The sequence below is a fragment of the Ascaphus truei genome, chromosome 23 (genome assembly GCF_040206685.1).
Source record: "Ascaphus truei isolate aAscTru1 chromosome 23, aAscTru1.hap1, whole genome shotgun sequence".
NCBI lineage: Eukaryota > Metazoa > Chordata > Amphibia > Anura > Ascaphidae > Ascaphus > Ascaphus truei.
The window spans coordinates 158,623-182,478 of record NC_134505.1 but is presented as its reverse complement, the minus strand read 5'-3'; the positions used below and the strand labels follow the sequence as shown (position 1 = coordinate 182,478).

The window sequence follows — 23,856 nt, the reverse complement described above, 5'->3', positions numbered from 1 at the left end:
CGGGCGCTGTGCAGGTGTAGTAACGGTGACGTAATGTAATAACGGCCCTCCTGTGGCGAGAGCCGGGCGCTGTGCAGGTGTAGTAACGGTGACGTGATGTAATAACGGCCCTCCTGTGGTGAGAGCCGGGCGCTGTGCGGGTGTAGTAACGGTGACGTAATGTAATAACGGCCCTCCTGTGGTGAGAGCAGGGCGCTGTGCGGGTGTAGTAACGGTGACGTAATGTAATAACGGCCCTCCTGTGGTGAGAGCCGGGCGCTGTGCGGGTGTAGTAACGGTGACGTGATGTAATAACGGCCCTCCTGTGGTGAGAGCCGGGCGCTGTGCAGGTGTAGTAACGGTGACGTAATGTAATAACGGCCCTCCTGTGGTGAGAGCAGGGCGCTGTGCAGGTGTAGTAACGGTGACGTAATGTAATAACGGCCCTCCTGTGGCGAGCGCAGGGCGCTGTGCAGGTGTAGTAACGGTGACGTGATGTAATAACGGTCTTTCTGTTGCCTCCCAGTGGCGCTGTGCGGGTGTAGTAACGGTGACGTGATGTAATAACGGTCTTTCTGTTGCCTCCCAGTGGCGCTGTGCGGGTGTAGTAACGGTGACGTAATGTAATAACGGCCTTTCTGTTGCCTCCCAGTGGCGGTGTATGTGAAAGTGTTCAGGGACAGCCCGGTCCTGGCATGCATGGACGTGGACATCGCTCTGAAGGAGACCATAGACCCGTATTACATATGGCTGGGTCCTGATGGCAGAAACTTAAAAGGTAGGTACCATCCTTTTCTCTATCTCAGGGGTGGCCAACTCCAGTCCTCAAGGGCCACCACAGGGCAGGATATCCCTGCTTCAGCACAGGTAGCTCAGTCATTAGGCCTCTCCTGCTCCACCTACTCCATGTAATGTAAAGGAAACAAGGCGCAAACTTAAACTGGTGACATAAGTGACAAACAAATAGCTAATACTGTTTGGTGCAATTCCAGTGAAAGTCAGATCAGGGGCTGCCTAACACTCGCACGTTCCCGACCGCTATATACAGAGAGTACAGAAAGTTAGTGTTCACAGCGCGTACTGGCAGGGTGTGATAAAGTGAGTACACAGTCACACACCAGCACTGCTAATGTTGCACACTCCTCCGTTGAACAGGGACACGGTGAATCACACCGCTATTGTTGAGTACATGTAGGAAGAAGCACATGCAGAAGTGCTGGTGCAAGAACGTTTTTACTCCAGCAACGAACCACACAAAGGGGGTAAAGTAAACTCAGTCTCCCCAAAGGTAACGCGCAGGGAGTGACATGGGGCGCACTCCAACCCTAACTCTGCCGTGCCCCACCCACAAAAAAAATTCTCAAGCACCCCTGAAGCTGTATACTTTCTGTAAGCTAAGAATCGTACCCCGCCATCTTGTCAGAGTAACTCTTTGCCATGCTGAGGGCGGGTTTGGTCACAGATTAACACCTCAGGCATGTTTGAAGATACAGGTCCTCTTAAAGTTATAAGGACAACTCCAATATCTTTCACCAGCTCTTTTACAGCCCTTGCTTAGTGTAACAAGACAGGAGCTGCTAACAATCTTACAGCAAACCATGCTGATGGGCGATAAAATCGGCATAATATAAGTATATGCTAGTGATATCACCCTTACAAATAGTCCCACAGACAGGGTGGGTGGTGTGTGTGGCTAACTCCTTTTGAGGTGCAAAGACCCCATCACGTACAAAGCAGCATAACCTCTGGGATTCCTCTCGCTTGCCATAGCACAGCGGTGTCAGCGAACGCCACTGAGCGCTTCCTTCCACCAGCCACGGGTGACCTTTCACGGCTCACTAACGGTGACATACTGCACACTGGATGACTGTCCTGGCAGCCTCTGCATGGGCTCCTGTACGTACCAGGCGTCGGTATATTCCAGCTGTCGCCTACAGTCATTTCCTGTTTTTGTCTCAGGTCACAGCAACGCGAACATAACCGAAACAGGAAAGCTGGCGCTGAAATCTTTTGAGAAATCCATGTCGGGGCCCTACAGCTGCACCCTATCTTTCAGCAGCATCAAGAACAACATCAGGGAGGAAAAGGAGAAGTTTAAGAGCTATGCGTTCCTGGTGCTGGGTAAGGGCGCAGGCTCGAACCCTGCATTTATTTGGGGGCATAACCTCTTCGGATGTCGGCAAGACAAGAATAGGAACAATAAAGAGGAATGATGTCATATAGCGGCAGTGTGAGCGGCGCGCTTTGTACAGTATGTGTCTGCAACTAATTGGCCAGGGTTCCCCTCACGTTACCCACTTTCCCTTACACCGGGGTCTTCCCAACTCCAGTCCTCAAGCCCCCCAAACAGGGCAGGGTTTAAGGATATCCCTTTGGTGGCTCACTCAGGGGCAGTCTTCGATTGAGCCACCTGTGCTGAAGCAGGGATATCCGGAAAACCTGCCCTGTTGGTGGCCCCTGCACACTGGAGTTGGGAGCCCCGGCCTTACACTGTAACAATGGCTCCTTTGTGTCTTTAAATAAAAACGCAGCGCTTGTGGTACTCCTGACCGCCCTCCCACAGTCCCTCCCCGTTGCAGTGTCTCGTGGGGTGGCGGATCTCTGTGGCTGAATGCAAATTGTTGCCACTCGGCTCAGTTTCCCAGAAAACACGGGCACAGCCCGCACACCGTCACTGCTTCAGCAGGGCGGGAAATAGCAGCACATGCTAATGGCCGGGCAGCGACGGTCACTTGCTTCCTCCCAGTGATGTCCGGCCCAAATAAAAGCTGGCGATTCGGCAGCCACGCTCCCCCTTCTCCAGCCCGGGACCCCTTCCCAGAACGCGCCCGTTCCTGTGAGAGCAAACTGTGGTGTTTGGGGGGTACAGACGTAGGAAGGCACCGTGTCCCCGGCACCACGGACCAACATGCAACCGGCTGCAGCGTCCGGGACCGTGTCTGCTTTAGGGGTCCGTGCTTGTGAATGGGACCCCCGCAGCCCCCGGGGCCGGGCCTGCTTGAGGGGTCCGTGCTTGTGAATGGGACCCCCGCAGCCCCCGGGGCCGTGCCTGCTTTAGGGGCTTCTGCTTGTGAATGGGACCCCCGCAGCCCCCGGGGCCGTGCCTGCTTTAGGGGTCCGTGCTTGTGAATGGGACCCCCGCAGCCCCCGGGGTCGTGCCTGCTTGAGGGGTCCGTGCTTGTGAATGGGACCCCCGCAGCCCCCGGGGCCGTGCCTGCTTGAGGGGTCCGTGCTTGTGAATGGGACCCCCGCAGCGCCCGGGGCCGTGCCTGCTTGAGGGGTCCGTGCTTGTGAATGGGACCCCCGCAGCGCCCGGGGCCGTGCCTGCTTGAGGGGTCCGTGCTTGTGAATGGGGCCCCCGGGGCCGTGTCTGCTTTAGGGGTCCGTGCTTGTGAATGGGACCCCCGCAGCCCCCGGGGCCGTGTCTGCTTGAGGGGTCCGTGCTTGTGAATGGGACCCCCGCAGCGCCCGGGGCCGTGCCTGCTTGAGGGGTCCGTGCTTGTGAATGGGACCCCCGCAGCCCCCGGGGCCGTGCCTGCTTGAGGGGTCCGTGCTTGTGAATGGGACCCCCGCAGCGCCCGGGACCGTGTCTGCTTTAGGGGTCCGTGCTTGTGAATGGGACCCCCGCAGCGCCCGGGGCCGTGTCTGCTTTAGGGGTCCGTGCTTGTGAATGGGACCCCCGCAGCCCCCGGGGCCGGGCCTGCTTGAGGGGTCCGTGCTTGTGAATGGGACCCCGCAGCCCCCGGGGCCGTGTCTGCTTTAGGGGTCCGTGCTTGTGAATGGGACCCCCGCAGCCCCCGGGGCCGTGTCTGCTTTAGGGGTCCGTGCTTGTGAATGGGACCCCCGCAGCCCCCGGGGCCGTGTCTGCTTGAGGGGTCCGTGCTTGTGAATGGGACCCCCGCAGCGCCCGGGGCCGTGCCTGCTTGAGGGGTCCGTGCTTGTGAATGTGACCCCCGCAGCCCCCGGGGCCGTGCCTGCTTTAGGGGTCCGTGCTTGTGAATGGGACCCCCGCAGCCCCCGGGGCCGTGCCTGCTTGAGGGGTCCGTGCTTGTGAATGGGACCCCCGCAGCGCCCGGGACCGGGCCTGCTTGAGGGGTCCGTGCTTGTGAATGGGACCCCCGCAGCCCCCGGGGCCGTGCCTGCTTTAGGGGTCCGTGCTTGTGAATGGGACCCCCGCAGCCCCCGGGGCCGGGCCTGCTTGAGGGGTCCGTGCTTGTGAATGGGACCCCCGCAGCCCCCGGGGCCGTGTCTGCTTTAGGGGTCCGTGCTTGTGAATGGGACCCCCGCAGCGCCCGGGGCCGTGCCTGCTTTAGGGGTCCGTGCTTGTGAATGGGACCCCCGCAGCCCCCGGGGCCGTGCCTGCTTGAGGGGTCCGTGCTTGTGAATGGGACCCCCGCAGCGCCCGGGACCGGGCCTGCTTGAGGGGTCCGTGCTTGTGAATGGGACCCCCGCAGCCCCCGGGGCCGTGCCTGCTCTAGGGGTCCGTGCTTGTGAATGGGACCCCCGCAGCGCCCGGGACCGTGCCTGCTTGAGGGGTCCGTGCTTGTGAATGGGACCCCCGCAGCCCCCGGGGCCGGGCCTGCTTGAGGGGTCCGTGCTTGTGAATGGGACCCCCGCAGCCCCCGGGGCCGTGTCTGCTTGAGGGGTCCGTGCTTGTGAATGGGACCCCCGCAGCCCCCGGGGCCGGGCCTGCTTGAGGGGTCCGTGCTTGTGAATGGGACCCCCGCAGCCCCCGGGGCCGTGCCTGCTTGAGGGGTCCGTGCTTGTGAATGGGACCCCCGCAGCGCCCGGGGCCGTGCCTGCTTGAGGGGTCCGTGCTTGTGAATGGGACCCCGCAGCCCCCGGGGCCGTGTCTGCTTTAGGGGTCCGTGCTTGTGAATGGGACCCCCGCAGCCCCCGGGGCCGGGCCTGCTTGAGGGGTCCGTGCTTGTGAATGGGACCCCCGCAGCCCCCGGGGCCGTGTCTGCTTTAGGGGTCCGTGCTTGTGAATGGGACCCCCGCAGCGCCCGGGGCCGTGCCTGCTTTAGGGGTCCGTGCTTGTGAATGGGACCCCCGCAGCCCCCGGGGCCGTGCCTGCTTGAGGGGTCCGTGCTTGTGAATGGGACCCCCGCAGCGCCCGGGACCGGGCCTGCTTGAGGGGTCCGTGCTTGTGAATGGGACCCCCGCAGCCCCCGGGGCCGTGCCTGCTCTAGGGGTCCGTGCTTGTGAATGGGACCCCCGCAGCGCCCGGGACCGTGCCTGCTTGAGGGGTCCGTGCTTGTGAATGGGACCCCCGCAGCCCCCGGGGCCGGGCCTGCTTGAGGGGTCCGTGCTTGTGAATGGGACCCCCGCAGCCCCCGGGGCCGTGTCTGCTTGAGGGGTCCGTGCTTGTGAATGGGACCCCCGCAGCCCCCGGGGCCGGGCCTGCTTGAGGGGTCCGTGCTTGTGAATGGGACCCCCGCAGCCCCCGGGGCCGTGCCTGCTTGAGGGGTCCGTGCTTGTGAATGGGACCCCCGCAGCGCCCGGGGCCGTGCCTGCTTGAGGGGTCCGTGCTTGTGAATGGGACCCCCGCAGCCCCCGGGGCCGTGTCTGCTTTAGGGGTCCGTGCTTGTGAATGGGACCCCCGCAGCGCCCGGGGCCGTGCCTGCTTGAGGGGTCCGTGCTTGTGAATGGGACCCCCGCAGCGCCCGGGGCCGTGCCTGCTTGAGGGGTCCGTGCTTGTGAATGGGACCCCCGCAGCCCCCGGGGCCGTGTCTGCTTTAGGGGTCCGTGCTTGTGAATGGGACCCCCGCAGCCCCCGGGGCCGTGCCTGCTTGAGGGGTCCGTGCTTGTGAATGGGACCCCCGCAGCGCCCGGGGCCGTGCCTGCTTGAGGGGTCCGTGCTTGTGAATGGGACCCCCGCAGCCCCCGGGGCCGTGTCTGCTTTAGGGGTCCGTGCTTGTGAATGGGACCCCCGCAGCCCCCGGGGCCGTGCCTGCTTGAGGGGTCCGTGCTTGTGAATGGGACCCCCGCAGCGCCCGGGGCCGTGCCTGCTTGAGGGGTCCGTGCTTGTGAATGGGACCCCCGCAGCCCCCGGGGCCGTGTCTGCTTGAGGGGTCCGTGCTTGTGAATGGGACCCCCGCAGCCCCCGGGGCCGTGTCTGCTTTAGGGGTCCGTGCTTGTGAATGGGACCCCCGCAGCCCCCGGGGCCGTGTCTGCTTGAGGGGTCCGTGCTTGTGAATGGGACCCCCGCAGCGCCCGGGGCCGTGTCTGCTTTAGGGGTCCGTGCTTGTGAATGGGACCCCCGCAGCCCCCGGGGCCGTGCCTGCTTGAGGGGTCCGTGCTTGTGAATGGGACCCCCGCAGCGCCCGGGGCCGTGCCTGCTTGAGGGGTCCGTGCTTGTGAATGGGACCCCCGCAGCGCCCGGGACCGGGTCTGCTTGAGGGGTCCGTGCTTGTGAATGGGACCCCCGCAGCCCCCGGGGCCGTGCCTGCTTGAGGGGTCCGTGCTTGTGAATGGGACCCCCGCAGCCCCCGGGGCCGTGTCTGCTTGAGGGGTCCGTGCTTGTGAATGGGACCCCCGCAGCGCCCGGGGCCGTGTCTGCTTGAGGGGTCCGTGCTTGTGAATGGGACCCCCGCAGCCCCCGGGGCCGTGTCTGCTTGAGGGGTCCGTGCTTGTGAATGGGACCCCCGCAGCGCCCGGGACCGGGTCTGCTTTAGGGGTCCGTGCTTGTGAATGGGACCCCCGCAGCGCCTGGGGCCGGGCCTGCTTGAGGGGTCCGTGCTTGTGAATGGGACCCCCGCAGCGCCCGGGGCCGTGTCTACTTGAGGGGTCCGTGCTTGTGAATGGGACCCCCGCAGCCCCCGGGGCCGGGCCTGCTTGAGGGGTCCGTGCTTGTGAATGGGACCCCCGCAGCGCCCGGGGCCGTGCCTGCTTGAGGGGTCCGTGCTTGTGAATGGGACCCCCGCAGCCCCCGGGGCCGTGTCTGCTTTAGGGGTCCGTGCTTGTGAATGGGACCCCCGCAGCGCCCGGGACCGTGTCTGCTTTAGGGGTCCGTGCTTGTGAATGGGACCCCCGCAGCCCCCGGGGCCGTGTCTGCTTTAGGGGTCCGTGCTTGTGAATGGGACCCCCGCAGCGCCCGGGACCGTGCCTGCTTGAGGGGTCCGTGCTTGTGAATGGGACCCCCGCAGCACCCGGGGCCGTGTCTGCTTTAGGGGTCCGTGCTTGTGAATGGGACCCCCGCAGCGCCCGGGACCGGGTCTGCTTGAGGGGTCCGTGCTTGTGAATGGGACCCCCGCAGCGCCCGGGGCCGTGCCTGCTTGAGGGGTCCGTGCTTGTGAATGGGACCCCCGCAGCGCCCGGGGCCGTGCCTGCTTGAGGGGTCCGTGCTTGTGAATGGGACCCCCGCAGCCCCCGGGGCCGTGCCTGCTTGAGGGGTCCGTGCTTGTGAATGGGACCCCCGCAGCCCCCGGGGCCGTGTCTGCTTTAGGGGTCCGTGCTTGTGAATGGGACCCCCGCAGCGCCCGGGACCGTGTCTGCTTTAGGGGTCCGTGCTTGTGAATGGGACCCCCGCAGCGCCCGGGGCCGTGTCTGCTTTAGGGGTCCGTGCTTGTGAATGGGACCCCCGCAGCGCCCGGGGCCGTGTCTGCTTTAGGGGTCCGTGCTTGTGAATGGGACCCCCGCAGCACCCGGGGCCGTGTCTGCTTTAGGGGTCCGTGCTTGTGAATGGGACCCCCGCAGCGCCCGGGGCCGGGCCTGCTTGAGGGGTCCGTGCTTGTGAATGGGACCCCCGCAGCGCCCGGGGCCGTGCCTGCTTGAGGGGTCCGTGCTTGTGAATGGGACCCCCGCAGCGCCCGGGACCGGGCCTGCTTTAGGGGTCCGTGCTTGTGAATGGGACCCCCGCAGCCCCCGGGGCCGTGTCTGCTTGAGGGGTCCGTGCTTGTGAATGGGACCCCCGCAGCGCCCGGGGCCGTGCCTGCTTGAGGGGTCCGTGCTTGTGAATGGGACCCCCGCAGCGCCCGGGGCCGTGCCTGCTTGAGGGGTCCGTGCTTGTGAATGGGACCCCCGCAGCCCCCGGGGCCGTGCCTGCTTGAGGGGTCCGTGCTTGTGAATGGGACCCCCGCAGCGCCCGGGGCCGTGTCTGCTTGAGGGGTCCGTGCTTGTGAATGGGACCCCCGCAGCCCCCGGGGCCGTGCCTGCTTGAGGGGTCCGTGCTTGTGAATGGGACCCCCGCAGCGCCCGGGACCGTGTCTGCTTTAGGGGTCCGTGCTTGTGAATGGGACCCCCGCAGCGCCCGGGGCCGTGTCTGCTTTAGGGGTCCGTGCTTGTGAATGGGACCCCCGCAGCGCCCGGGGCCGTGTCTGCTTTAGGGGTCCGTGCTTGTGAATGGGACCCCCGCAGCACCCGGGGCCGTGTCTGCTTTAGGGGTCCGTGCTTGTGAATGGGACCCCCGCAGCGCCCGGGACCGTGTCTGCTTTAGGGGTCCGTGCTTGTGAATGGGACCCCCGCAGCGCCCGGGGCCGTGTCTGCTTTAGGGGTCCGTGCTTGTGAATGGGACCCCCGCAGCGCCCGGGGCCGTGTCTGCTTTAGGGGTCCGTGCTTGTGAATGGGACCCCCGCAGCGCCCGGGGCCGTGCCTGCTTGAGGGGTCCGTGCTTGTGAATGGGACCCCCGCAGCCCCCGGGGCCGTGTCTGCTTGAGGGGTCCGTGCTTGTGAATGGGACCCCCGCAGCCCCCGGGACCGGGCCTGCTTTAGGGGTCCGTGCTTGTGAATGGGACCCCCGCAGCGCCCGGGGCCGTGTCTGCTTTAGGGGTCTGTGCTTGTGAATGGGACCCCCGCAGCCCCCGGGACCGGGCCTGCTTTAGGGGTCCGTGCTTGTGAATGGGACCCCCGCAGCCCCCGGGGCCGTGTCTGCTTTAGGGGTCCGTGCTTGTGAATGGGACCCCCGCAGCCCCCGGGGCCGTGTCTGCTTTAGGGGTCCGTGCTTGTGAATGGGACCCCCGCAGCCCCCGGGGCCGGGCCTGCTTGAGGGGTCCGTGCTTGTGAATGGGACCCCCGCAGCGCCCGGGGCCGGGCCTGCTTGAGGGGTCCGTGCTTGTGAATGGGACCCCCGCAGCCCCCGGGGCCGTGCCTGCTTGAGGGGTCCGTGCTTGTGAATGGGACCCCCGCAGCCCCCGGGGCCGTGTCTGCTTTAGGGGTCCGTGCTTGTGAATGGGACCCCCGCAGCCCCCGGGGCCGGGCCTGCTTGAGGGGTCCGTGCTTGTGAATGGGACCCCCGCAGCGCCCGGGGCCGTGCCTGCTTTAGGGGTCCGTGCTTGTGAATGGGACCCCCGCAGCGCCCGGGGCCGTGCCTGCTTGAGGGGTCCGTGCTTGTGAATGGGACCCCCGCAGCCCCCGGGGCCGTGCCTGCTTGAGGGGTCCGTGCTTGTGAATGGGACCCCCGCAGCGCCCGGGGCCGTGCCTGCTTGAGGGGTCCGTGCTTGTGAATGGGACCCCCGCAGCCCCCGGGACCGTGTCTGCTTGAGGGGTCCGTGCTTGTGAATGGGACCCCCGCAGCCCCCGGGGCCGTGTCTGCTTTAGGGGTCCGTGCTTGTGAATGGGACCCCCGCAGCCCCCGGGACCGTGTCTGCTTGAGGGGTCCGTGCTTGTGAATGGGACCCCCGCAGCGCCCGGGGCCGTGTCTGCTTGAGGGGTCCGTGCTAGTGAATGGGACCCCCGCAGCGCCCGGGACCGTGCCTGCTTTAGGGGTCCGTGCTTGTGAATGGGACCCCCGCAGCGCCCGGGGCCGGGCCTGCTTGAGGGGTCCGTGCTTGTGAATGGGACCCCCGCAGCCCCCGGGCCGTGCCTGCTTGAGGGGTCCGTGCTTGTGAATGGGACCCCCGCAGCGCCCGGGGCCGTGTCTGCTTGAGGGGTCCGTGCTTGTGAATGGGACCCCCGCAGCGCCGGGGCCGTGTCTGCTTTAGGGGTCCGTGCTTGTGAATGGGACCCCGCAGCCCCCGGGGCCGTGCCTGCTTGAGGGGTCCGTGCTTGTGAATGGGACCCCCGCAGCCCCCGGGGCCGTGCCTGCTTTAGGGGTCCGTGCTTGTGAATGGGACCCCCGCAGCGCTAATCCTTTAGTTGAAGTAATTTAGAGCAGGACTCCTCAGCTGGTGGGCCGGGGGTTAGATGCAACGCATGCGCACGCCACGTTCATCGCAGTCACTCCGGCAGCTGAGTGCCGCGTTTCACACCACAATTCACTTGTAAGCTAGGCTAATATAATATAGATCAGGGGAGGCCAACTCCAGCCTGCTTCATCACATCAGTCCCAGCTTCAGCACGGGTGATGCCGTTGAAGACTGAACCACTGATTGAGCCACCTATGCTGAAGCAGAGATCTTGAAAACCCGGCCTGTTGGTGGCTCTTAAGGACTGGAGGTGGCCACCCTACATATAACATAGGAGTAGAAAGGCCGTATAGATATATAGTAGAAGGAGTTACAAATGCTTGCAGTGTTCTCAAAATGACGTTATAATCCACGTGTGTCCCTTCTACTCCTATGTTATTTTTGTGCCTGCCCCGTGACTGGCTGAGCTGGGCCGTGCAGTGTACCGGGGAAGCTGGTCACGCAGTAAATCGTATTATTAGCTTGAGTTAACGTGAGACAAAGTAACCCAGCCTGCTGCCGCCGCCCTGCAGGTTATTTGCATAAGAGATCATTTCACGCCCTGCACCGGATTGCATGTGGACAACATACAAGATGCAGAGGACAGCAGCTGCAGCAGCAGGCGTTGCTAGCCCAGGTTACAGGCCGACGTAAACATTGTGCTGCTCTTATTCTCTCCCGTGTAACTAGCAGCAAGCTGCTCACCCTCACACAGGGCTCACACACCCCTTTCTCTCCCGTGTAACTAGCAGCAAGCTGCTCACCCTGACACAGGGCTCACACACACACACCCCTTTCTCTCCCGTGTAACTAGCAGCAAGCTGCTCACCCTCACACAGGGCTCACACACACACCCCTTTCTCTCCCGTGTAACTAGCAGCAAGCTGCTGCCCCTCACACAGGGCTCACACACACACCCCTTTCTCTCCCGTGTAACTAGCAGCAAGCTGCTGCCCCTCACACAGGGCTCACACACACACCCCTTTCTCTCCCGTGTAACTAGCAGCAAGCTGCTCACCCTCACACAGGGCTCACACACACACCCCTTTCTCTCCCGTGTAACTAGCAGCAAGCTGCTCACCCTCACACAGGGCTCACACACACACCCCTTTCTCTCCCGTGTAACTAGCAGCAAGCTGCTGCCCCTCACACAGGGCTCACACACACACCCCTTTCTCTCCCGTGTAACTAGCAGCAAGCTGCTCACCCTGACACAGGGCTCACACACACACACCCCTTTCTCTCCCGTGTAACTAGCAGCAAGCTGCTCACCCTGACACAGGGCTCACACACACACCCCTTTCTCTCCCGTGTAACTAGCAGCAAGCTGCTCACCCTGACACAGGGCTCACACACACACCCCTTTCTCTCCCGTGTAACTAGCAGCAAGCTGCTCACCCTCACACAGGCTCACACACACCCCTTTCTCTCCCGTGTAACTAGCAGCAAGCTGCTCACCCTGACACAGGGCTCACACACACACCCCTTTCTCTCCCGTGTAACTAGCAGCAAGCTGCTCACCCTCACACAGGGCTCACACACACACCCCTTTCTCTCCCGTGTAACTAGCAGCATGCTGCTCACCCTCACACAGGGCTCACACACACACCCCTTTCTCTCCCGTGTAACTAGCAGCATGCTGCTCACCCTCACACAGGGCTCACACACACACCCCTTTCTCTCCCGTGTAACTAGCAGCATGCTGCTCACCCTCACACAGGGCTCACACACACACCCCTTTCTCTCCCGTGTAACTAGCAGCAAGCTGCTCACCCTGACACAGGGCTCACACACACACCCCTTTCTCTCCCATGTAACTAGCAGCAAGCTGCTCACCCTCACACAGGGCTCACACACACACCCCTTTCTCTCCCATGTAACTAGCAGCAAGCTGCTCACCCTGACACAGGGCTCACACACACACCCCTTTCTCTCACGTGTAACTAGCAGCAAGCTGCTCACCCTGACACAGGGCTCACACACACACACCCCTTTCTCTCACGTGTAACTAGCAGCAAGCTGCTCACCCTCACACAGGGCTCACACACACACCCCTTTCTCTCCCGTGTAACTAGCAGCATGCTGCTCACCCTCACACAGGGCTCACACACACACCCCTTTCTCTCCCGTGTAACTAGCAGCATGCTGCTCACCCTCACACAGGGCTCACACACACACCCCTTTCTCTCCCGTGTAACTAGCAGCAAGCTGCTCACCCTGACACAGGGCTCACACACACACACCCCTTTCTCTCACGTGTAACTAGCAGCAAGCTGCTCACCCTGACACAGGGCTCACACACACACCCCTTTCTCTCCCGTGTAACTAGCAGCATGCTGCTCACCCTCACACAGGGCTCACACACACACCCCTTTCTCTCCCGTGTAACTAGCAGCAAGCTGCTCACCCTCACACAGGGCTCACACACACACCCCTTTCTCTCCCGTGTAACTAGCAGCAAGCTGCTCACCCTGACACAGGGCTCACACACACACCCCTTTCTCTCCCGTGTAACTAGCAGCAAGCTGCTCACCCTCACACAGGGCTCACACACACACCCCTTTCTCTCCCGTGTAACTAGCAGCAAGCTGCTCACCCTCACACAGGGCCCACACACACACCCCTTTCTCTCCCGTGTAACTAGCAGCATGCTGCTCACCCTCACACAGGGCTCACACACACACCCCTTTCTCTCCCGTGTAACTAGCAGCAAGCTGCTCACCCTCACACAGGGCTCAAACACAAACCCCTTTCTCTCCCGTGTAACTAGCAGCAAGCTGCTCACCCTCACACAGGGCTCACACACACACCCCTTTCTCTCCCGTGTAACTAGCAGCATGCTGCTCACCCTCACACAGGGCTCAAACACAAACCCCTTTCTCTCCCGTGTAACTAGCAGCAAGCTGCTCACCCTGACACAGGGCTCACACACACACCCCTTTCTCTCCCGTGTAACTAGCAGCAAGCTGCTCACCCTCACACAGGGCTCACACACACACCCCTTTCTCTCCCGTGTAACTAGCAGCAAGCTGCTCACCCTGACACAGGGCTCACACACACACCCCTTTCTCTCCCGTGTAACTAGCAGCAAGCTGCTCACCCTGACACAGGGCTCACACACACACCCCTTTCTCTCACGTGTAACTAGCAGCAAGCTGCTCACCCTCACACAGGGCTCACACACACACCCCTTTCTCTCCCGTGTAACTAGCAGCAAGCTGCTCACCCTCACACAGGGCTCACACACACCCCTTTCTCTCCCGTGTAACTAGCAGCAAGCTGCTCACCCTGACACAGGGCTCACACACACACACCCCTTTCTCTCCCGTGTAACTAGCAGCAAGCTGCTCTCCCTCACACAGGGCCCACACACACACCCCTTTCTCTCCCGTGTAACTAGCAGCAAGCTGCTCACCCTGACACAGGGCTCACACACACACACCTTTCTCTCCCGTGTAACTAGCAGCAAGCTGCTCACCCTGACACAGGGCTCACACACACACCCCTTTCTCTCCCGTGTAACTAGCAGCAAGCTGCTCACCCTGACACAGGGCTCACACACACACCCCTTTCTCTCCCGTGTAACTAGCAGCAAGCTGCTCACCCTGACACAGGGCTCACACACACACCCCTTTCTCTCCCGTGTAACTAGCAGCAAGCTGCTCGCCCTGACACAGGGCTCACACACACACCCCTTTCTCTCCCGTGTAACTAGCAGCAAGCTGCTCTCCCTCACACAGGGCTCACACACACACCCCTTTCTCTCCCGTGTAACTAGCAGCAAGCTGCTCACCCTCACACAGGGCTCACACACACACCCCTTTCTCTCCCGTGTAACTAGCAGCAAGCTGCTCACCCTGACACAGGGCTCACACACACACCCCTTTCTCTCCCGTGTAACTAGCAGCAAGCTGCTCACCCTGACACAGGGCTCACACACACACCCCTTTCTCTCCCGTGTAACTAGCAGCAAGCTGCTCACCCTCACACAGGGCTCACACACACACCCCTTTCTCTCCCGTGTAACTAGCAGCAAGCTGCTCACCCTCACACAGGGCTCACACACACCCCTTTCTCTCCCGTGTAACTAGCAGCAAGCTGCTCTCCCTCACACAGGGCTCACACACACACCCCTTTCTCTCCCGTGTAACTAGCAGCAAGCTGCTCACCCTGACACAGGGCTCACACACACACCCCTTTCTCTCCCGTGTAACTAGCAGCAAGCTGCTCACCCTGACACAGGGCTCACACACACACCCCTTTCTCTCCCGTGTAACTAGCAGCAAGCTGCTCACCCTGACACAGGGCTCACACACACACCCCTTTCTCTCCCGTGTAACTAGCAGCAAGCTGCTCACCCTGACACAGGGCTCACACACACACCCCTTTCTCTCCCGTGTAACTAGCAGCAAGCTGCTCACCCTCACACAGGGCTCACACACACCCCTTTCTCTCCCGTGTAACTAGCAGCAAGCTGCTCTCCCTCACACAGGGCTCACACACACACCCCTTTCTCTCCCGTGTAACTAGCAGCAAGCTGCTCACCCTCACACAGGGCTCACACACACACCCCTTTCTCTCCCGTGTAACTAGCAGCAAGCTGCTCACCCTGACACAGGGCTCACACACACCCCTTTCTCTCCCGTGTAACTAGCAGCAAGCTGCTCACCCTCACACAGGGCTCACACACACACACCCCTTTCTCTCCCGTGTAACTAGCAGCAAGCTGCTCACCCTGACACAGGGCTCACACACACACCCCTTTCTCTCCCGTGTAACTAGCAGCAAGCTGCTCACCCTCACACAGGGCTCACACACACACCCCTTTCTCTCCCGTGTAACTAGCAGCAAGCTGCTCACCCTGACACAGGGCTCACACACACACCCCTTTCTCTCCCGTGTAACTAGCAGCAAGCTGCTCACCCTCACACAGGGCCCACACACACACCCCTTTCTCTCCCGTGTAACTAGCAGCAAGCTGCTCACCCTGACACAGGGCTCACACACACACCCCTTTCTCTCCCGTGTAACTAGCAGCAAGCTGCTCACCCTCACACAGGGCTCACACACACACCCCTTTCTCTCCCGTGTAACTAGCAGCAAGCTGCTCACCCTGACACAGGGCTCACACACACACCCCTTTCTCTCCCGTGTAACTAGCAGCAAGCTGCTCTCCCTCACACAGGGCTCACACACACACCCCTTTCTCTCCCGTGTAACTAGCAGCAAGCTGCTCTCCCTCACACAGGGCTCACACACACACCCCTTTCTCTCCCGTGTAACTTGCAGCAAGCTGCTCACCCTCACACAGGGCTCACACACACACCCCTTTCTCTCCCGTGTAACTAGCAGCAAGCTGCTCTCCCTCACACAGGGCTCACACACACACACCCCTTTCTCTCCCGTGTAACTAGCAGCAAGCTGCTCACCCTCACACAGGGCTCACACACACCCCTTTCTCTCCCGTGTAACTAGCAGCAAGCTGCTCGCCCTCACACAGGGCTCACACACACACCCCTTTCTCTCCCGTGTAACTAGCAGCAAGCTGCTCACCCTGACACAGGGCTCACACACACACCCCTTTCTCTCCCGTGTAACTAGCAGCAAGCTGCTCACCCTCACACAGGGCTCACACACACACCCCTTTCTCTCCCGTGTAACTAGCAGCAAGCTGCTCACCCTCACACAGGGCTCACACACACACCCCTTTCTCTCCCGTGTAACTAGCAGCAAGCTGCTCACCCTGACACAGGGCTCACACACACCCCTTTCTCTCCCGTGTAACTAGCAGCAAGCTGCTCACCCTGACACAGGGCTCACACACACACCCCTTTCTCTCCCGTGTAACTAGCAGCAAGCTGCTCACCCTGACACAGGGCTCACACACACACCCCTTTCTCTCCCGTGTAACTAGCAGCAAGCTGCTCACCCTGACACAGGGCTCACACACACACCCCTTTCTCTCCCGTGTAACTAGCAGCAAGCTGCTCACCCTCACACAGGGCTCACACACACACCCCTTTCTCTCCCGTGTAACTAGCAACAAGCTGCTCACCCTGACACAGGGCTCACACACACACACCCCTTTCTCTCCCGTGTAACTAGCAGCAAGCTGCTCACCCTCACACAGGGCTCACACACACACCCCTTTCTCTCCCGTGTAACTAGCAGCAAGCTGCTCACCCTGACACAGGGCTCACACACAAACCCCTTTCTCTCCCGTGTAACTAGCAGCAAGCTGCTCACCCTGACACAGGGCTCACACACACACCCCTTTCTCTCCCGTGTAACTAGCAGCAAGCTGCTCACCCTGACACAGGGCTCACACACACACCCCTTTCTCTCCCGTGTAACTAGCAGCAAGCTGCTCACCCTCACACAGGGCTCACACACACACCCCTTTCTCTCCCGTGTAACTAGCAGCAAGCTGCTCACCCTGACACAGGGCTCACACACACACCCCTTTCTCTCCCGTGTAACTAGCAGCAAACTGCTCACCCTGACACAGGGCTCACACACACACCCCTTTCTCTCCCGTGTAACTAGCAGCAAACTGCTCACCCTGACACAGGGCTCACACACACACCCCTTTCTCTCCCGTGTAACTAGCAGCAAGCTGCTCACCCTCACACAGGGCTCACACACACACCCCTTTCTCTCCCGTGTAACTAGCAACAAGCTGCTCACCCTGACACAGGGCTCACACACACACCCCTTTCTCTCCCGTGTAACTAGCAGCAAACTGCTCACCCTGACACAGGGCTCACACACACACCCCTTTCTCTCCCGTGTAACTAGCAGCAAGCTGCTCACCCTGACACAGGGCTCACACACACACCCCTTTCTCTCCCGTGTAACTAGCAGCAAGCTGCTCACCCTCACACAGGGCTCACACACACACCCCTTTCTCTCCCGTGTAACTAGCAGCAAGCTGCTCACCCTCACACAGGGCTCACACACACACACCCCTTTCTCTCCCGTGTAACTAGCAGCAAGCTGCTCTCCCTCACACAGGGCTCACACACACACCCCTTTCTCTCCCGTGTAACTAGCAGCATGCTGCTCACCCTGACACAGGGCTCACACACACACCCCTTTCTCTCCCGTGTAACTAGCAGCAAGCTGCTCACCCTGACACAGGGCTCACACACACACCCCTTTCTCTCCCGTGTAACTAGCAGCAAGCTGCTCACCCTGACACAGGGCTCACACACACACCCCTTTCTCTCCCGTGTAACTAGCAGCAAGCTGCTCACCCTGACACAGGGCTCACACACACACCCCTTTCTCTCCCGTGTAACTAGCAGCAAGCTGCTCACCCTGACACAGGGCTCACACACACACCCCTTTCTCTCCCGTGTAACTAGCAGCATGCTGCTCACCCTCACACAGGGCTCACACACACACCCCTTTCTCTCCCGTGTAACTAGCAGCAAACTGCTCACCCTGACACAGGGCCCACACACACACCCCTTTCTCTCCCGTGTAACTAGCAACAAGCTGCTCACCCTGACACAGGGCTCACACACACACCCCTTTCTCTCCCGTGTAACTAGCAGCAAGCTGCTCACCCTGACACAGGGCTCACACACACACCCCTTTCTCTCCCGTGTAACTAGCAGCAAACTGCTCACCCTGACACAGGGCCCACACACACACCCGTTTCTCTCCCGTGTAACTAGCAACAAGCTGCTCACCCTGACACAGGGCTCACACACACACCCCTTTCTCTCCCGTGTAACTAGCAGCAAGCTGCTCACCCTGACACAGGGCTCACACACACACCCCTTTCTCTCCCGTGTAACTAGCAGCAAGCTGCTCACCCTCACACAGGGCTCAAACACACACCCCTTTCTCTCCCGTGTAACTAGCAGCAAGCTGCTCACCCTGACACAGGGCTCACACACACCCCTTTCTCTCCCGTGTAACTAGCAGCATGCTGCTCACCCTCACACAGGGCTCACACACACACCCCTTTCTCTCCCGTGTAACTAGCAGCAAGCTGCTCACCCTCACACAGGGCTCACACACACACCCCTTTCTCTCCCGTGTAACTAGCAGCAAGCTGCTCACCCTCACACAGGGCTCACACACACACCCCTTTCTCTCCCGTGTAACTAGCAGCAAGCTGCTCACCCTGACACAGGGCTCACACACACACCCCTTTCTCTCCCGTGTAACTAGCAGCAAGCTGCTCACCCTGACACAGGGCTCACACACACACCCCTTTCTCTCCCGTGTAACTAGCAGCAAGCTGCTCACCCTCACACAGGGCTCCCACACACACCCCTTTCTCTCCCGTGTAACTAGCAGCATGCTGCTCACCCTCACACAGGGCTCCCACACACACCCCTTTCTCTCCCGTGTAACTAGCAGCATGCTGCTCACCCTCACACAGGGCTCACACACACACCCCTTTCTCTCCCGTGTAACTAGCAGCATGCTGCTCACCCTCACACAGGGCTCACACACACACCCCTTTCTCTCCCGTGTAACTAGCAGCAAGCTGCTCTCCCTCACACAGGGCTCACACACACACACCCCTTTCTCTCCCGTGTAACTAGCAGCAAGCTGCTCACCCTGACACAGGGCTCACACACACACACCCCTTTCTCTCCCGTGTAACTAGCAGCAAGCTGCTCACCCTGACACAGGGCTCACACACACACCCCTTTCTCTCCCGTGTAACTAGCAGCAAGCTGCTCACCCTGACACAGGGCTCACACACACACCCCTTTCTCTCCCGTGTAACTAGCAGCAAGCTGCTCACCCTGACACAGGGCTCACACACACACCCCTTTCTCTCCCGTGTAACTAGCAGCAAGCTGCTCGCCCTCACACAGGGCTCACACACACACCCCTTTCTCTCCCGTGTAACTAGCAGCAAGCTGCTCACCCTCACACAGGGCTCACACACACACCCCTTTCTCTCCCGTGTAACTAGCAACAAGCTGCTCACCCTGACACAGGGCTCACACACACACACCCCTTTCTCTCCCGTGTAACTAGCAGCAAGCTGCTCACCCTCACACAGGGCTCACACACACACCCCTTTCTCTCCCGTGTAACTAGCAGCAAGCTGCTCACCCTGACACAGGGCTCACACACAAACCCCTTTCTCTCCCGTGTAACTAGCAGCAAGCTGCTCACCCTGACACAGGGCTCACACACACACCCCTTTCTCTCCCGTGTAACTAGCAGCAAGCTGCTCACCCTGACACAGGGCTCACACACACACCCCTTTCTCTCCCGTGTAACTAGCAGCAAGCTGCTCACCCTCACACAGGGCTCACACACACACCCCTTTCTCTCCCGTGTAACTAGCAGCAAACTGCTCACCCTGACACAGGGCTCACACACACACCCCTTTCTCTCCCGTGTAACTAGCAACAAGCTGCTCACCCTGACACAGGGCTCACACACACACACCCCTTTCTCTCCCGTGTAACTAGCAGCAAGCTGCTCACCCTGACACAGGGCTCACACACACACCCCTTTCTCTCCCGTGTAACTAGCAGCAAGCTGCTCACCCTGACACAGGGCTCACACACACACCCCTTTCTCTCCCGTGTAACTAGCAGCATGCTGCTCACCCTCACACAGGGCTCACACACACACCCCTTTCTCTCCCGTGTAACTAGCAGCAAGCTGCTCTCCCTCACACAGGGCTCACACACACACCCCTTTCTCTCCCGTGTAACTAGCAGCAAGCTGCTCACCCTGACACAGGGCTCACACACACACCCCTTTCTCTCCCGTGTAACTAGCAGCAAGCTGCTCACCCTGACACAGGGCTCACACACACCCCTTTCTCTCCCGTGTAACTAGCAGCAAGCTGCTCACCCTCACACAGGGCTCACACACACACCCCTTTCTCTCCCGTGTAACTAGCAGCAAGCTGCTCACCCTCACACAGGGCTCACACACACCCCTTTCTCTCCCGTGTAACTAGCAGCATGCTGCTCACCCTGACACAGGGCTCACACACACCCCTTTCTCTCCCGTGTAACTAGCAGCAAGCTGCTCACCCTGACACAGGGCTCACACACACCCCTTTCTCTCCCGTGTAACTAGCAGCAAGCTGCTCACCCTCACACAGGGCTCACACACACACCCCTTTCTCTCCCGTGTAACTAGCAGCAAGCTGCTCACCCTCACACAGGGCTCACACACACCCCTTTCTCTCCCGTGTAACTAGCAGCATGCTGCTCACCCTCACACAGGGCTCACACACACACCCCTTTCTCTCCCGTGTAACTAGCAGCAAGCTGCTCACCCTCACACAGGGCTCACACACACCCCTTTCTCTCCCGTGTAACTAGCAGCAAGCTGCTCACCCTCACACAGGGCTCACACACACACCCCTTTCTCTCCCGTGTAACTAGCAGCAAGCTGCTCACCCTCACACAGGGCTCACACACACACCCCTTTCTCTCCCATGTAACTAGCAGCAAGCTGCTCACCCTCACACAGGGCTCACACACACCCCTTTCTCTCCCATGTAACTAGCAGCAAGCTGCTCACCCTCACACAGGGCTCACACACACACCCCTTTCTCTCCCGTGTAACTAGCAGCAAGCTGCTCACCCTCACACAGGGCTCACACACACACCCCTTTCTCTCCCGTGTAACTAGCAGCAAGCTGCTCACCCTGACACAGGGCTCACACACACACCCCTTTCTCTCCCGTGTAACTAGCAGCAAGCTGCTCACCCTGACACAGGGCTCACACACACACCCCTTTCTCTCCCGTGTAACTAGCAGCAAGCTGCTCACCCTGACACAGGGCTCACACACACACCCCTTTCTCTCCCGTGTAACTAGCAGCAAGCTGCTCACCCTCACACAGGGCTCACACACACACCCCTTTCTCTCCCGTGTAACTAGCAGCAAGCTGCTCACCCTGACACAGGGCTCACACACACACCCCTTTCTCTCCCGTGTAACTAGCAGCAAGCTGCTCACCCTCACACAGGGCTCACACACACACCCCTTTCTCTCCCGTGTAACTAGCAGCAAGCTGCTCACCCTCACACAGGGCTCACACACACACCCCTTTCTCTCCCGTGTAACTAGCAGCAAGCTGCTCACCCTCACACAGGGCTCACACACACACCCCTTTCTCTCCCGTGTAACTAGCAGCAAGCTGCTCACCCTCACACACAACCCCCTTTCTCTTCCCAGCGTACCGGGAGCCCGACTACATGTACCAGATAAACGTGCGCTTTACCGCCAAGCCCTGCGACACGGCGGCCAACGGGCACTTTTACGACAAGCTGCTTGACCTAGTAGAGGGGCTCGTGTCCGGCCTGACCTGCCATCTAACCAACAAGTTTTATAAGTGCCACGTCATCAAAGCACCGCAGCACACGCTGCAAAGCGAGCTGTTTGTTACGTTCAGAGGTAAGCCCGCGCCACGGGGGTGGGAGCCAAGGCGTGTCCGTCTCCTGCTGGACGGAAACGTTGGTACCGTGCTGCTTTCCGAAGTGTTATTCAGGGGGAGATGAGGCGCTTCCTTGTTGGCGAGCGCCGTACTCGGTAGCCGATCCCCCCTAAAGGTACCCCAGTCATGCGATATTGTTTGGGTTTTTAATGATATTTGCCACGTATGGGCCCGTGACCTACATACAGGACAAGGGTTAATACACCGCTCGCAAGCGGTCCCACTTCTCACCTCCGCAGAGGTCCCTCAAATGAACAATCCGTCCCCATGTACCACCTGTCACGGACATCACACGTGTGAGCACGTGACTTAGACATGTAACCAGGGTTAATACACACAGCTACTCTAGCCAACTCACTTTTCTCATCTGCAAAGGTATCTCCAATGAGTTAATATTAACCCCTTACTCCGTTACAATCACATCTATATGCTGCCACCACCTGAGAAGTATGCAAAATATGTCATGTATATCTGCCAGGGTTTCAGGTCCCTATCCATTATAGAAAAACGATGCACCGTCACGGCTGCGTCCGTGCTATCCCCACGCACGCCTGCGTGTAAAACGTTATCGCCTCTCGGCTATTTTCGCTGGAGAAACCGTTACCTGTCCTTGGCACCTCCTTACCCATGTGGTGTGTGGTTTGATTTCTTATTGCCACAACGCCGCACATGTTCCTGTTATTATGTGAAATAGACGTTCCTGTTGTTATTCAGAATAGATGATGTCACACGACATTCTCATTTTGAATAAAGTCCTCCGGCTCAGCGGTGACCTGTTTCGCACACCTCTCTCTGACATACACAAGTGATTACTCAGCAATGTTCTGTTTTCTTTGAGGCTGACAGAGTAGTATCTGGTTATCGGTTTATAGCCATCTAAACAACACATATGTCTCTTTTTAGTGAGCCATTAGTGATAACCTCCCCCAATTAAGCGCACTTTAGAAGATCTGCACAGACCCAGGAAGGTTCTTGGTCTGTCGAAAACCAATATATTGTATTTTACGACAAACAGTAACCACATTAACCCCTGGAGAACCAGATCGATTAAAATACTGAATAGCTCATGACATTATCGTGACAGACGCCTGGAGCCTGCTTCTTTCTTTTATAGCCTGTATTTTTATATATTTTTTGACGTGACTTTTCGGGACGATCCTCGGCTTTATGAATCCTTGTGACGGGTGTTGCCGGAAGGCAGTTGCTGTTCAATAGTACGGAGGGGTTTAAAACCACGTTTTTATTTGGAGTGTTTTACGTAACGTCACAGGAATTGACAGCAGATAAGAACCCCTCGGCCCCTCCGTGTCCAATTCCCCCGCTGCTGTGAAACCTCAGGACGCATTTAGGATATGTAGGACAGAATTGCGCCTATCCCAAGCGTTTTTGTGTACCCGTAGGCTACGGCCTCAGTGCGCGCGCGCAACAGAGATCACTCAAGGCGAGGGCGCGGCCATGACGTCACACGGCTGGTTCGCCCTCATTGGCTGAACCTCTGCCGTGACGTGGCCATTACTTCCCCTCCGCCTCCTATCCTCCAGTTTCTGAGCGTGGTTATTGCGCTCAGTAATAGGTGCGGCGGGCTGGAGCTGGTTACCATATGAATACCGCTAGGTTTCATTACCTGAAGAGACTACAAGTCACCGCTAAGCAATTAGTTACTAGCGGGGTTACAGAGATTTAAAGGAACCCAACGTGTAGAAATTGTGTCTGTGTAGAGATTTGCCTCCTTCTCCTTGATAGCAGGGAGGCGATATACAGATGTAGCCAGTTATAGCTCCCACTGGGTGTCCCACTGCCAGGAGACCCTTTGCAGACTGATATTCTGCAATGTTACAATGCAATACTGTGCGTTATCACAGAAAGTGAAATTCAGCAGGCTGCAGCTGGATTTCCTCTGCAAGCTGCAGTTATTCTTGCAAGTCGCCCAAAGGTGACACTCAAACACAAGCACGATGGTAGCAAGTATCTCTGCCTCCAGCTAAGGAAGCGTGAGAGGGTTATCTCACTCATCTCGCACATTACACACAAACACCCAAGGAAAGCAGCTCCATCTTTACACTGCTAAAAGCATCTGCACTGAGTGTGGTTACCCAGAGCAGCGTCGCTTGTGCATGTGAGACGCACTATTAGTTGTGATGCTGTTTAATTAGCATGTGAAATTAACACCTACGGAGCACTGGCCCCTTCCCAGCCAGCTTCTGTTTGTTGTGAAACCTCACCGCATGTTCGGGCCGTGGCTTCCTTTCATATCTCACGTAGCGGTGTGTCCACGCCGCCTCCACCGCCGCGCTGAACTAACAACCAGGATCTCAGCCGGAGGCTGTTCCA

General features: G+C 59.8%; 1 protein-coding gene across 2 annotated transcripts in view; it reads left to right on the top strand.

Annotated features, from left to right (window-relative positions):
• Nucleotides 1-624: 624 nt before the first annotated feature.
• ZPBP2 (zona pellucida binding protein 2) overlaps nucleotides 625-23,856 on the top strand; it is a 35,598-nt gene continuing 12,366 nt past the window's right edge. For both annotated transcript variants that reach the window (XM_075580139.1, XM_075580140.1), the window contains exons 1-3: nucleotides 625-757; nucleotides 1,939-2,100; nucleotides 21,267-21,485. In XM_075580139.1, coding sequence (XP_075436254.1) covers nucleotides 679-757; nucleotides 1,939-2,100; nucleotides 21,267-21,485 — 460 coding nt within the window. In that variant the 5' untranslated portion in view covers nucleotides 625-678. The remainder of the gene's footprint in view (nucleotides 758-1,938; nucleotides 2,101-21,266; nucleotides 21,486-23,856) is intronic.